Source organism: Haemaphysalis longicornis, unplaced genomic scaffold, assembly GCF_048455015.1.
Source record: "Haemaphysalis longicornis isolate Haplotype H1 unplaced genomic scaffold, Haemaphysalis longicornis Haplotype H1 scaffold_3, whole genome shotgun sequence".
NCBI classification, from domain to species: Eukaryota; Metazoa; Arthropoda; class Arachnida; order Ixodida; family Ixodidae; genus Haemaphysalis; species Haemaphysalis longicornis.
Genome location: NW_027526335.1, coordinates 23,640,231 through 23,652,468, shown reverse-complemented (window position 1 = coordinate 23,652,468; position 12,238 = coordinate 23,640,231). Strand labels below are relative to the sequence as shown.

The 12,238-nt window shown below is 45.8% G+C and overlaps 1 protein-coding gene across 2 annotated transcripts in view; it reads right to left on the bottom strand.

The window, feature by feature from the left end:
• Positions 1–209: 209 nt before the first annotated feature.
• The window catches only part of LOC144174144 (uncharacterized), an 82,281-nt gene continuing 70,252 nt past the window's right edge, over positions 210–12,238 (bottom strand). The window contains exons 9-10 of one of the 2 annotated variants that reach the window (XM_077702636.1): positions 3,075–3,430; positions 210–1,440 (exon numbers count right to left, since the gene is read on the bottom strand). In XM_077702636.1, coding sequence (XP_077558762.1) covers positions 1,418–1,440; positions 3,075–3,430 — 379 coding nt within the window. In that variant the 3' untranslated portion in view covers positions 210–1,417. Of the gene's footprint in view, positions 1,441–3,074; positions 3,431–10,853; positions 12,119–12,238 lie in introns of those variants that run through there. The other variant, XM_077702637.1, reaches the window with a different exon arrangement.

The following is a 12,238-nucleotide window of genomic DNA, read 5'->3' as shown; positions in this document are numbered from 1 at the left end:
TAGCAGGAGGTCCCCCCGACAGTTTTACTTTGGGACCTCCTTCTGTACTAATAACTACGTGCGAAGTGTATGTACCGAAAAATGTTTAATAAAATCCTTGAATCCTTGACATCCTTGAATCTGGCTTCGTCTTTTATGCGCTGTTTTCTCCATGAACATTCTCCAACTTGTCCAGTTCGCCGCACTCGTAAATAAAAACACTTGGGAGGTCGTGTTTTGATAAAGGTTTTATTTGGTAGCTAAAGATAAACTTAGTACATCCACACCAAAATCGCGTTATGCGGCTCGCCTCTTGTGGACGGGGTTCGAATGCTTTAGGCTGAACACCAGGGGCATAACAGAGCAGCGATGTTTCTTTTTGTTTCAAATATGCACGTACGTACCTTTACACGGCGGCAAAGAGAACCGGAGCGTCGCTTGTTAAGTAATATCTGTATTTGCGCGTGCGAGCTCTGCGCTAAAGCCCGTCTTCTCTATCCGCGCTGTAAAAACGGGTCCCAACAGCGAGGGTTCTGCCCCAACCCCTTCAAAAAAAAAAAACAAAAAAACAAATTGGTGCAGCTTGCACTAGTAGTGTAGGGCTAGTGAAGCAGCAGAGCTGGCGGCCCGTCTCATTTAGCCGGAGACCCGGATGTTGCCCCTCACATGGATATCCGAACTTGCCGCTGAAAGTTCTCCATGACTAGCAGGCCCTGACCGTTTTGTACGCAGGCTTTCACATCTCTCCCACGGTGGACCGCGTTAGAACGCGTTAGAACCCGCGGCGACTGGCTTCGCGGAATCGGCGTCTGAACTCCCCACCTTAGGCGCGAACGCACGTGGACTGGCGTGAAGAACATGTAGCACGCGAGAGATCACGCCACGATCTCTGGGCAGAGTGTTCTCGAAGGTCGACCGGTGCCGGCGACCGTGATGACGTCATAACTAGGAGACGCTTGGCTCCGCCTACGAACGAGGCTGGGCGAAGGTCGTTCCGGGTGGCGCGTGCTGGAGGAGCTTTCTTTCTTGATATTTTTATTGCGAACGCCAACGAACCAAGCTCAAGCTTAAACAGCTCTGCCGTTAAAACCGGTTTTACGGAAGAAAAAACGAATTTGCTTCAGGAGGGAGGTTTTACGGAGCCCCTTCCGTTGGGAGCCGCTTTTGTAGCACGAAGAAAATCAGGCTGCCGCATGGAGCGGTGGACAAGCATTGGAGCCACTGGCGGTCCAGGTACCACGCATGGAACAGAGGGATGGTGGTACTGAAGACCAGCCGGACGCGGTAACGTCGCGCCCCATCAAGGTTCGCGGGCACCTCTGGCTGGATCAGGGCCAAGGCAAAACTCCGGTATATCAGGGTGGTTGTCGACGATAAAATGCTGCTTTGTGTGCCGGTGCCACGCTGAGGTATTTCGTCGAGACCACTCCAGTGACGCTCAGTAGTGTCCTCGCGCTGGAACTAGAAACAAAAGTATCTGATCAGGAATGCTGCGGCCACTGCAGCCGTGTCATTCTAGTGAACATTTATATGGTACATTGCTGACAGGGAAACGCGATTGTCTTGCACTTCCGGAGTAATGCGGAACAAGTTCGGCCATCTGGCATCCATCACAAGCATACCTAACTGTACAAATTGAATCCATTCAAAACCGTGCTGCACGCTTTATCACCTCGCAATATTCAAATCATGTCATCGTCACGGCCCTCAAACTATCTCTCTCCCTCCCGATCCTTGAATCACGCCGCGTCATTGCTCGTCTATGCCTCCTCCATAACTTCTTTTATCGGCCACAATCAAGACACACGTTACTAAGACCGCCTCACAGAATATCACCCCGCTTAAATCACACTTGCCCATTAGCACCGATAACCGGCGGAACGTCAGCATTTGTCTCGTCCTTTTTTCCTAACGCTATTATTCCATCGAACGCTTTACCCGCCGACATCGCCACAAGCACCAATAACAAACAATTTAGAGATAAGCTTGAAAAGACGTTCACATGATGTATTAACGATATAATTCTACTGTTCTGGCTTGATGGTCCTATTGATGCTTCAACTGCTTTTTGTATTTTAGAATTATGTTCGCCGGACTTCACTGTTTCCTTTTGTACATTTCTCTGTGTAATTTTTGTTTAAGGTACTCTTTGTTTTGTATTTTCCGGCATTCATGTTCACCTTCTTGTTTTTTGCCTGTTTTGTTCAATAGTATTCCTGCAAACCCTGTTATCTCCCCCTCTTTTATGTAATGCCTCCGGGCCCTTAAGGGTATAATAAATGAATTGAAGTTAAGCGAATCACCGTACATGTATAACCAATAAATTGGTGGACAGAATTTTGAAACACGATAATGTTTATAGCTCCGTTTTACTATTTCATGCCTGTTTCCGCGCAACTTCAATCGAAAACGGCTTCCTGTTTAGTTTCTGCCGCATTGAGGACGTGGGGAGAGTTCTCAACAGAAAAGCCGAAAAAAGAGAAACTTCCTTTTCTACCCTAGTATTCCTTCGCGTGCGTCAAGCAGAATCATCCTCCTACTAGCATTTCTGATGACGTTGTTGGGCAAACGGGGCGACAAGTTGCGTGACTTGTTCCAACGTTATCCCCTTTTTTCAACACGAAAGTGTTTTATTCCCGGATACACGAAGATTTCGCTGACATCATATCCGTCACGGAAGTGACGCCAGTACAAAGAAGCGAGCAGCCTGTAAAGGATGCACCCCTGCACACAGGGTCGTCTTGCGGGGAAGCAACCTTTAGTAATAAAGAGCACGTTATACTTATGGTTGTTCGTTTTCAGGTTTTATATTTTAACACGAAAGTGTTTTATGCCACGATAACCCAAGATTTCATTGACGTCATATCCGTCACGGAAATGACGCCAGTACACCTTTGCCGAAGCGACTGCCAGCAGGACGTCGCTCGCCAAGCACACCCACAAGACAGCCGCCGAACCGCAAATCGTGATCAGCTGCAGATTTCGCTGCACCTTTCACTTTCGTGTTTTACTGATTCCTATGACAGAGTAATCAATGACAGTTTTTTTTCGAAAGTGTGAGAAAGCGATAGCACTTGCGTATTAGGCGCACGTACCTCTACGTATGCTGGCGGGTCCGATGGCCGGCACGCCTCCGACTGGCGCCGGTCCCGTGCGCAGCGCGCCCCCCGTGTTCATCTCGTAGCGGGGCAGGATCTTCTTGACGAGACTCTCCTCGCGCCGCAGGCTGGTCGAGCCGCCGCTGGGCCGCTCGACCTCGTCCTCCAGCTGCATCATGCTGCGTGGCCGCGAGTGCGGCGACGGCACGTTGTAGCCCAGCGGGCCCGGGCCGTAGCCGAAGGGGCTGCTGTCGCGGCTGCCGTAGGCCGACCTGGGCCGCTCGCTCCGGGCGCGCGAGCCCCTCTCGTCGTGGCGCAGGAACCGAGATGGGTCCAGCGGCTGCGACGGGGACCTGCGGGCGTTGTCGAGGCAGGGGGAGCATTGCACGCCTTTCTGTAGTTTGACTGTTGTTTGACTGAAATTTGAAGAAGAAATGGACGACACGAGCGCCCAGTTTGACTTGCTCTTTTTCTTCGAAATTGTTTGTCCTTGCAAAGTTTTTCGCAATTTTTGCTGTTGAACAACTCAAAGCCTGCTGCTTCAGCGACACCACGACGACTGCTTCTCACATATATACACAAAGCAAACGCAAATGAGAAAAAATCCCGGCCCATCTTCACTAACGTGGAACCTGGGGAGGAACGAGGCATGCTGTATATAAGTGTATTCTTGGCGCCTTGGCGTTTTTGCCAACGGAGATGAAGCCGTTGGGGGGTAGAGGTATGCAGATTTGCTGTAAAAGTCTCTTGTCTTTGAAGCCAGCTCTCTAGCGCGAGGCGTAAACGAGTGTCCCGGTGCTTTTTTTACTACGCGTTACGTTCTAGCGCGAGGCGTAAACGAGTTTTTCGGCGTTTTAATTTCCGGTGTCCGCCCCCTAGGCGAGGCAATTTACGCCTGTTGGTGGATCTTCCTTTCCAAAGAACAATAAATACATACATACATTTTAATACCGTGACTACATGAGGCGACGCTTACGATGACGACTTGAGACGCCAACAGCCCCAGCCCCCAAGGGGCTTCGCTCGTCAAGCAAAAGAAAAGGAAACTGGAAGTATTTTTTGTAGGGTTCATTGGCGTGCGCAAGTGTGGAGTTATAGGTGTGGTGAGAGGAAAATAACGTGGACGCTGGTCGCTGCTTCATTTCTTAAAGCTGTTCAGTAAGACGTGTTGCTGGGCGAGTTGGTTCATATTACAGAAATAGTTGCGAGTTGCGAGTTAGCGCCTGTCCCGTCCTTTTCACCGTCCGTGTGTTTCGCTGCGCTAAATCTTATTTCCTAAAGCAGTGTTTGAGAGAAGGCAAAAAATTGTGCAGCCAACCTAAAACACATTGATTGTGGATGCAATAAAATAATTTTAAATAATGACGTCTCGGGAATTATCAGAGTAAAAACAGGGGCATGAAAAGTAAGAAATAATTGTAATAAAATTAATGGAAACAAAACGTTTTTTTGAACTAGGCAGTCGAACGCTGGAATTTTGTGTTTCGGCCCGCGCAAGAAGCAGATTAGGTTGGTACCTGTTTTACGGCGCCCTTTCCACCTAAAATGTCTTTGCTCCTCTGACACGCACATACTAACATACATGCTTACTTCGTGGAAAATATTCGAGCACAAATCAAGACGATGGGAAACATAAGAAGCAAACACTCACGGTCAGTTGAGAGGTAATGTATCATGCGCCGTTATTCACAAATCTCTTACAGATGTGTATTGGCAAGAAAACATGAATCTCGCATTCTGAAGCAAGCTCTTCTTTACGTATACGCCCAACCACAGCTTGTTCACGCCGACTGTGTCTCCGTGAGCCTGTCGAGCCATCTCGCTGCCCCATCTCGAGGTGAGTGCGCTCCTTTTCTTGTCACAGATACTCCGGTCACAGCTGGTGCACGATGATTGTCCATTGCGAGCACCGACGTATATGTGCGCAACTCTGCTTTATTTGATTTGATTTGATTTCATTTATTTACTTTCAGGGCCCGAGTGCATTACAGAAAGGAGTGGGCTTTGACAAGAACTAAAAATGTGCAAACAATAGATTTAAAGCACTTCTTGATGGGTGATGGCATTGAAGTTATTTAAATCAGTGATGGAGGCGATGGCGGCGGGAAGGTGGTTCCAGTATCTGCTTGTTCGTGGAATGAAAGAGTCATGATAAAGATTAGTTCGACTAGATGGCACACTAACTTTTATAAAAAACCATGATCCGAACGGGACGAAATATCAGAGGGGCTTGTGAAAAGCTGTCCTTCTAAAATGGGGTTGTGATGAAAGATTTTGTGAAATAGTGAAAGCCGTGAACACTTACAGCGCAATGACAGGTCAGGCAAGTTCAGCGACTTCTTCATTGCAGTTACGCTAGAATGGCGAGAGTGGTTAGAAAATACGAAACGAGCTGCGCGGTTTTGAATCGATTCGAGGGCGATGATGAGAGCGTGTTTGGAAGAACCCCATATGACACATGCGTATTCTAATTTCGGACGTACTAGCGTTTGGTAAAGAGTTAGTTTCAGCGATGAAGGTGCAGAGGAAAAATTGCGACGTAAATATCCGAGCATGCGATTAGAATTGTTAGTTATATAGTCAACATGCACTTTCCAAGACAGATTATTTGTGATATGAAGACCGAGTTATTTGTATGAATCGACGTGTGATAAAGAAGCGCCAGGAAGACTATACGTACACGGGTAAGCAGTATTAGCACGACGCGAAATTCGCATGTATTTACATTTCGTCACATTAAGTCGCATGAGCCATTTATTGCACCAATCGGATAGGTTGTTAAGATCAGTTTGAAGTTTGAAGATGTCAGCTGGGGTAGAAATTTTCAGATACAATACCCAATCATCAGCGAAGAGTTTACTGGTTGAAAAAGTGATGCAGTCGGGAAGATCGTTAATGTAAATAAGAAAGAGCAGTGGCCCGAGCACTGACCCTTGAGGTACACTAGACGTTACAGCACATGAGGGGGATAAACAGTCATTAGCGGTTACGTACTGGGTTCGGTTAGAAAGAAAGTCTTTAAAACATTATGGTGAATGTTGGGTTTACGAAGCTTCAGAATTAGTAAGTCGTGAGATATAGTGTCAAAGGCTTTCACAAATGCAGCTAGTGTCGAAACCTTGATCAGCGTTAACAAACAGGTCGTTAGTAAAGGACAAAAGCTGGGTTTCGCATGCCAACATCTTCCTAAAGTCGTGCTGACAGTTGTTGAAAAAGGAATTTTCGTCGAGAAAACTAATTAATTGTGAATATATTATGTGCTCTAACATTTTACATGGAATGCTCGTCCATGAAATGGGACGGTAGTTTTCCGGTGAATTAGTGTTACCTTATTTATGAACGGGGACCACCTTACCCTGTTTCCAATCACCAGGTAGGGATGAACACTGCAAAGACTGATGAAAGATCTTCGAAAGAATTAGGGATGAGTGGAACTCTGGACATTTCAATATTTTAGAATGTATGCCATGCTGAAGAAGAGATCGGGTGGCTGAGGCCCCTGTCAGGCCACGTCCGCCTTTAGTCTCAGCCTCCCCTTGGTTTTTCCAAGAAATAAAAATCAAATACTCAAATACTCAAATATTCAGGTTGCTGATTACTTTTCTAACTCCTACCCAATCTATTACAATATAGTCCTTGGGGAAAAAATATGGCTGGGGACCGTTGGAACAGAAGACGGAGAACTTTGCGGAAAAACTGAACAAAATGCATCGTTGAAAAGCTTGCAGCATTCATTATTTGGAACAGGTACGCCACAGTGTATTAATTTTACTACCTTGTTTTTGTTACCGTTCACGATAGACAAAAGTTTTCGTGGATTGTTTTGTAGATAAGAGGGAACAGTAAGATTAAAGTAAACGCTTTCAAATTAGAAGCTTCACGGACGTATTCGGCGTTAGCGTTTTGGTACAGGGAGCAGCGTGCGGGTTGGTCTACTCGCTTGGCAGAGCGAAATAATCGCTTCTTTTTGTTGCGTAGGCGTCGAAGTGCAGCATTTAACCATGGTGAACGGGTAATAGTGCGCGCATTTCTTTGTGAAACGTAATGGTCAATTAAGTATAAAAGTTTATTTTTAAAAATAGACCAGTTTTCTTGTGTTGACCATTCTTCAAAGTTCGCTATGAATTCATCGACGAATCGCTCCATTTCTTCTGTTATTGGCCTGATGTCTGCTCTAGAGTAATCCAGGATAGTTTTAACACTTTTGTTAGAAGAAACACGTGCCTTTAGATTAAAGTGTGACATTGAGTGATCACTTATTCCTTGAAGGTAACTAAGGGAAGTAACCAAGTGTGGCGCGTTTATTAAGACCAATTCTAAGGTGTTGGAACAAGTAGTAGCAGTGCATGTGGGTTTGTGGACGAGTTGGGTTAGACTGAAGTCAAAACATGCGTTTATGAAGTCAGCCCACTCAGAGGAATTTTGAGTGAGGGTTACAAGGTCACTTCGACATTTTATGTTTGGTAGGTTAAAGCCTCCCCCCCCCCCCAAAAAAAAACGGGCAAATTCGGCTATCTAATAATGACCACGCTTAAAACAACATGTAGGACGACCGAAAACGAAAACGAGGGCGAGGCGGTAGGCAACCGGTAACATGCGCAGAGAATAAAATCTTGGCTGGGGAGACAGATAGATAAGTTCTAAGCCGGAAGAGACACTAACCACATCAGATTTCAGAGCACTGCTGACACCAATCAATACACCTCCCCCAGAACGTACGTCACGAGCGTAACGAGAAATGTAGTATGATTTTTCGCGTTCAAGTAGCTCACTGTTCTTTATTTTAGCTGACAGCTAAGTCTCTGTACAAACAATGATATCTGCGGAACATGAATAAATTGCAGAAGATAACTGCACCCGCTTGTTCGCTATGCTTCGCGCATTTGGGAAAAGGACGGACACGTGCTCGACATGTGGCTGCGCTGAAGATAGCTATGAATGGGGACTGACGGGGAGAGTATGCACCGAGTATGATACGCTCTAACACCTATAGGGGCCTCTCGAATATGCGATCTCTGGAAACTTCCTGTTTACAGCTGGTGCTTTAAAAAATTTGGCCCATGCCATTCTTGTTTGGGGTTAAATTTCCGCGTTCGTGGCGCAGTTGCAGAGTAAAACTACTTCAGCGCGGTTATCCGGGACTTTGAGTAGCTTTTACAGACATTTCAGCAGCATAGCCCGAAATAGGCCACGTTTCGGCGGAGACCACATAAAGGGTAGGTTTGTCCGGGAGGACTAAATAGCCTTCAGTGCGTCGCGGTTCTTGTGCTGATGAAAATCTTTTCACGGTGAGGCGCGATGGTGCTTTTCAGGAGAAGCGTATGGTGAGTGGTGATCCGTCTGTCTCTTGCGGCTGCTGTGGAACGCGCAGTCCGGGACGTAGCTCAAAAGCAGCAGGGGCAGGTGTCCCGAGGTCTCCTCATTAGAGGTGTCGTCGTGCAACACACAGGCTCCTGTTTATTATATAGGCATTTTGCATATGTAACCATACTGAAAAAAATTAGATAATGAACGATGCCGTCTGTACAAGTGCTTCATGTGCCACTGTCCTAAAACGTGCTTGCAGATCAGACGTACGGCACCGCCTGCGCCAAAATCCAGAATCCAAACTCTTTATCACACCATGTCACATTTTCGTTGCTTCGTTAAGATGTCTGCGCCGCAGTAAAACCGTACTGACGGTGGAGCATCATTTACAGCATGCTTTTGTTTCACGCCAGTGGCAAGCTTCGTGTCCCAAGTGCAATTAACTAGCCGCCCTCTGCTATACGGCAGCAGGGTGCGACGAAATTCACTAGCAGGGTGTTGGTGAATTTTATCGCACGACGAGAAGTGCCGAACAATCGCCAGAGCGCCCACCCTGGAGACGGGGGGCCTCGACTGGGGGCATCCACCACGTCGTATTACTGCCCAACACACCCGTCCCCTCTCTCCAAGCAGATTGACAACTTCAGCTACGCCTTCTCAAAAAAAAAAAAAAAAAAGCAGTAAGCGTTTGCAAGATGAATCTCCGGTTGGCATTCTTACACCTCTCAAGCCCTTTTTGCGTCCGGGCGAGGTATACGCCAATAAAGTACTATATGCGAATGCAGTGTATACCCCACACATTCTACATAAGTGGTCAGCCCCATCAGGCTCTCGATTGCACCGATGCCCCCACTGTAATCGTGAGGACATAGCAAATCTGTTCCACTTAATTTAGCTCTGTCCTGTATTTGCCTGTAACCGCCATCAGCTGCTTATTATAGGTCCTGCACCCGTGGCTGAACTGGAGCACGTTAGTTGGGTCCGTGACGACCCCGCTACTCTAGAAATAATAGCCGAGTACGCCCTTGAAAACGGTCTCTACAAATCGGTGTAGCGGTCTGACAGACTGTCCCGGACTGACCACACCCATCCACGACCAATGGCAACAGCGACATTGCCACTGACTGAGTGAACTGTGCATTTTGTGAATAGGATTCCAAAGCTAGAACTGTGTACATGGGTGAATTGGGACCTGCCCTTTCCACTCCTCATCCTCATCCTGATTTCCTGCAGGACCTCATGGCCTTTCGTCTTTAATAAAGTGTTTCGTTCACCCACTCAACGAATATAATACAATTATCTATCTCTCTCTCTCTCTTCACCACTACTGAAAAATGTCGATACGAAAACCGATATTTAAAATATCGGTTACGATGTCGATGTACACGATGCTAGAATAAATCGAGAAGAATCACAAGACTATTGTTTCAAAGGCGAGTCCAGGAGCAACGGGAGTGGGCGTCCCGGGCTCTTCTCATTAGAGGTACTGCCATGCAACACACGGGCTCCTGTTTCGAACAAAGATGCACTGGGGAAACTATTTCAACAGCTCTGTTCCGAATTCACGTCACAGAGAGGCGTAATTGTCGGCCAGTTGTTTAAAAATCTGCCATGCATTAGGTAGGCAAACAAAAGCAAAGCATACAAACTTTAATCTTCTATTTAAAATGTCTTATTAAGTTATATTGTTGCGTGCACCGTCATAGATTTCACTTCATTCCAGCATGTTTTCTTTAAATTGTGATCAAACTAATTAATTGATTAGTGGTTCTTTGAACACTGTTCAACAATAGCTTTCTTGGCGTTGGCGTCTTGAAGCATGTCTTGAACCACTTCAGATCAGCGCTTTTTGTTTCCTAATCGAACTCAAACGATCTTTAACTACACTGTGTGACAGAGTGAAGCACATATTGCGTCAACGGGCTTGCACAAATGTCTCGCGTTGGAGCACCATTACGACAAACCAAAACTACTAGCCGAAAAGCTAGCAACACTTTACTTCTGTGTTTAACAGTTGTCGTATACATAAGCGATGAATAGAAAGCCACAGGTAAACTGGCCAAGTCAAGAAATTCACCATGCCCATCCACAACCTTTAGTTAACGCTTAATACGTGCTAACTGTAACTGCTTATTTGTTCTTTCTGATATTAACGAGCTAACATTCCTGTTACTTTCTCATGTCAAGCGAAAGATCAGTAAACGCCGACTTAACGCTTTTCACGCAGAGTTGTAAAGCTGTTTCACGCTAATAAACAGAGCTAGTTGAACGACTTAGGCTTTGGGGCGAGCTGGGGTTACGTAAGTGTGGCCGAACTTCTGCTCGGTAGCCGCATAAATATGGGCTGTCATTAACCCTTGGGGCATATCTCCAAGTTAGTTACGTTGAAACTCTGGGCACGGGGTTTTGCGCCCGTCCAATAAGCGTAGCTAGCCATGTGAACAAACGCGGGAAAGCCAACGGACAATGTTTCAATCGCAATGTTTGATTTATTGTGTGCACCCTTATTGCCAGCGCCCTTATAGACGCTGTACAAAGACAAACAAAAAATCAGACACGAAATACCAGGAGCGGGCAGCATAGACATGACTCATTTATCGTATACATTGTTAGCTAAAGCATCTTGATAATTACAATCTTCGTTGATTTCCAATCACACTTCTTTATTTATTGGCTGCGCCCTTAAAGGGGCCATGCAGACAAAACACAAGTTTGGTTCATTCGAAAGATTGGCTTGTTATAATTATGCTGACACCACTTTTAACACACACTTCGCTCAAATAAGCTATGTAATTAGGAAAAAGTCGAATGGCCATGCGACCCAATAGCTCAATTCCCGCAACAGTACCTATAATGTTATATGTGCCCAGCTGTGCGATTGGCTGAGGCCGGGAAAAAAACGCAAATTAGGCACAGCTTATAAGCTTGCCGAACGAGGTTTTTGCGCTTAAATGTAATGCATATTCATTTTACAGCAGTGAGAATGGTGCTGCAAACAATAAAAGTTACGAAAATACGCTTAAGCATAGAAGTACCGATCAGCACTGCTGTTGGTACAGGGCGCACTATGCTTGTTTTATCTGCACAGCTGTCCACGCTTTGGAGTTGTCTTACACAACACTGGCCGATTGGCGTAAGCGACGTTGTCTTACGTGACCGTGTTTGTTGAGGATGCCCCATGTTTCCCGAAACGATTACTTTCTACAGTAAGAAAAACAAGCCAGGTGTAAATATGGTCAAAAACAAAGCAACGGCGGTCAACGGTCCGTGGATGAGTATGGTAGCGCCATCTATGAGGACTGACGGCAGGCAAGGCTGCAGAGCCGAATGACTCAGTGAAAGTTTGATTGAATACGCAAACTTCATATGACTTCATTGCTGACGTCCGAAAACACACTATTTGGGGGGAGAATAAAAAAAATAACCTAAATTAATTAATTTCTCAGTGAATACGGTATACTTTGCTGCCGGACAAGTGCTGGGGGCACTATAAAACACGAAACCTATCGAATAAAACAACCTTGTATGTTGTCTGCACGGCCCCTGCGTAATTTTACACGTCATGCAACGAAACACACAAAAAAAGACAAAATACGGTGAACGGATCGCATAATAACATAAAATTGATTTCACGTATACATTTCTAGCTAAATCTTCTTTCAATAATTGTCGTCGTTGATGACAATCTCTTCGGGCAGATGGTTCCTTTCTACGGACGTACGAGGCGGGGATAGCTGAAAGAAACATTCGGTGATAAAAAAATCAATTTTAACCCCGGAGTTTTTTATTTGTTGGACGTAATACACAGTTTACTTGTTTTGTATGATACAAAAGCACTTTCAAAACGAGAATCG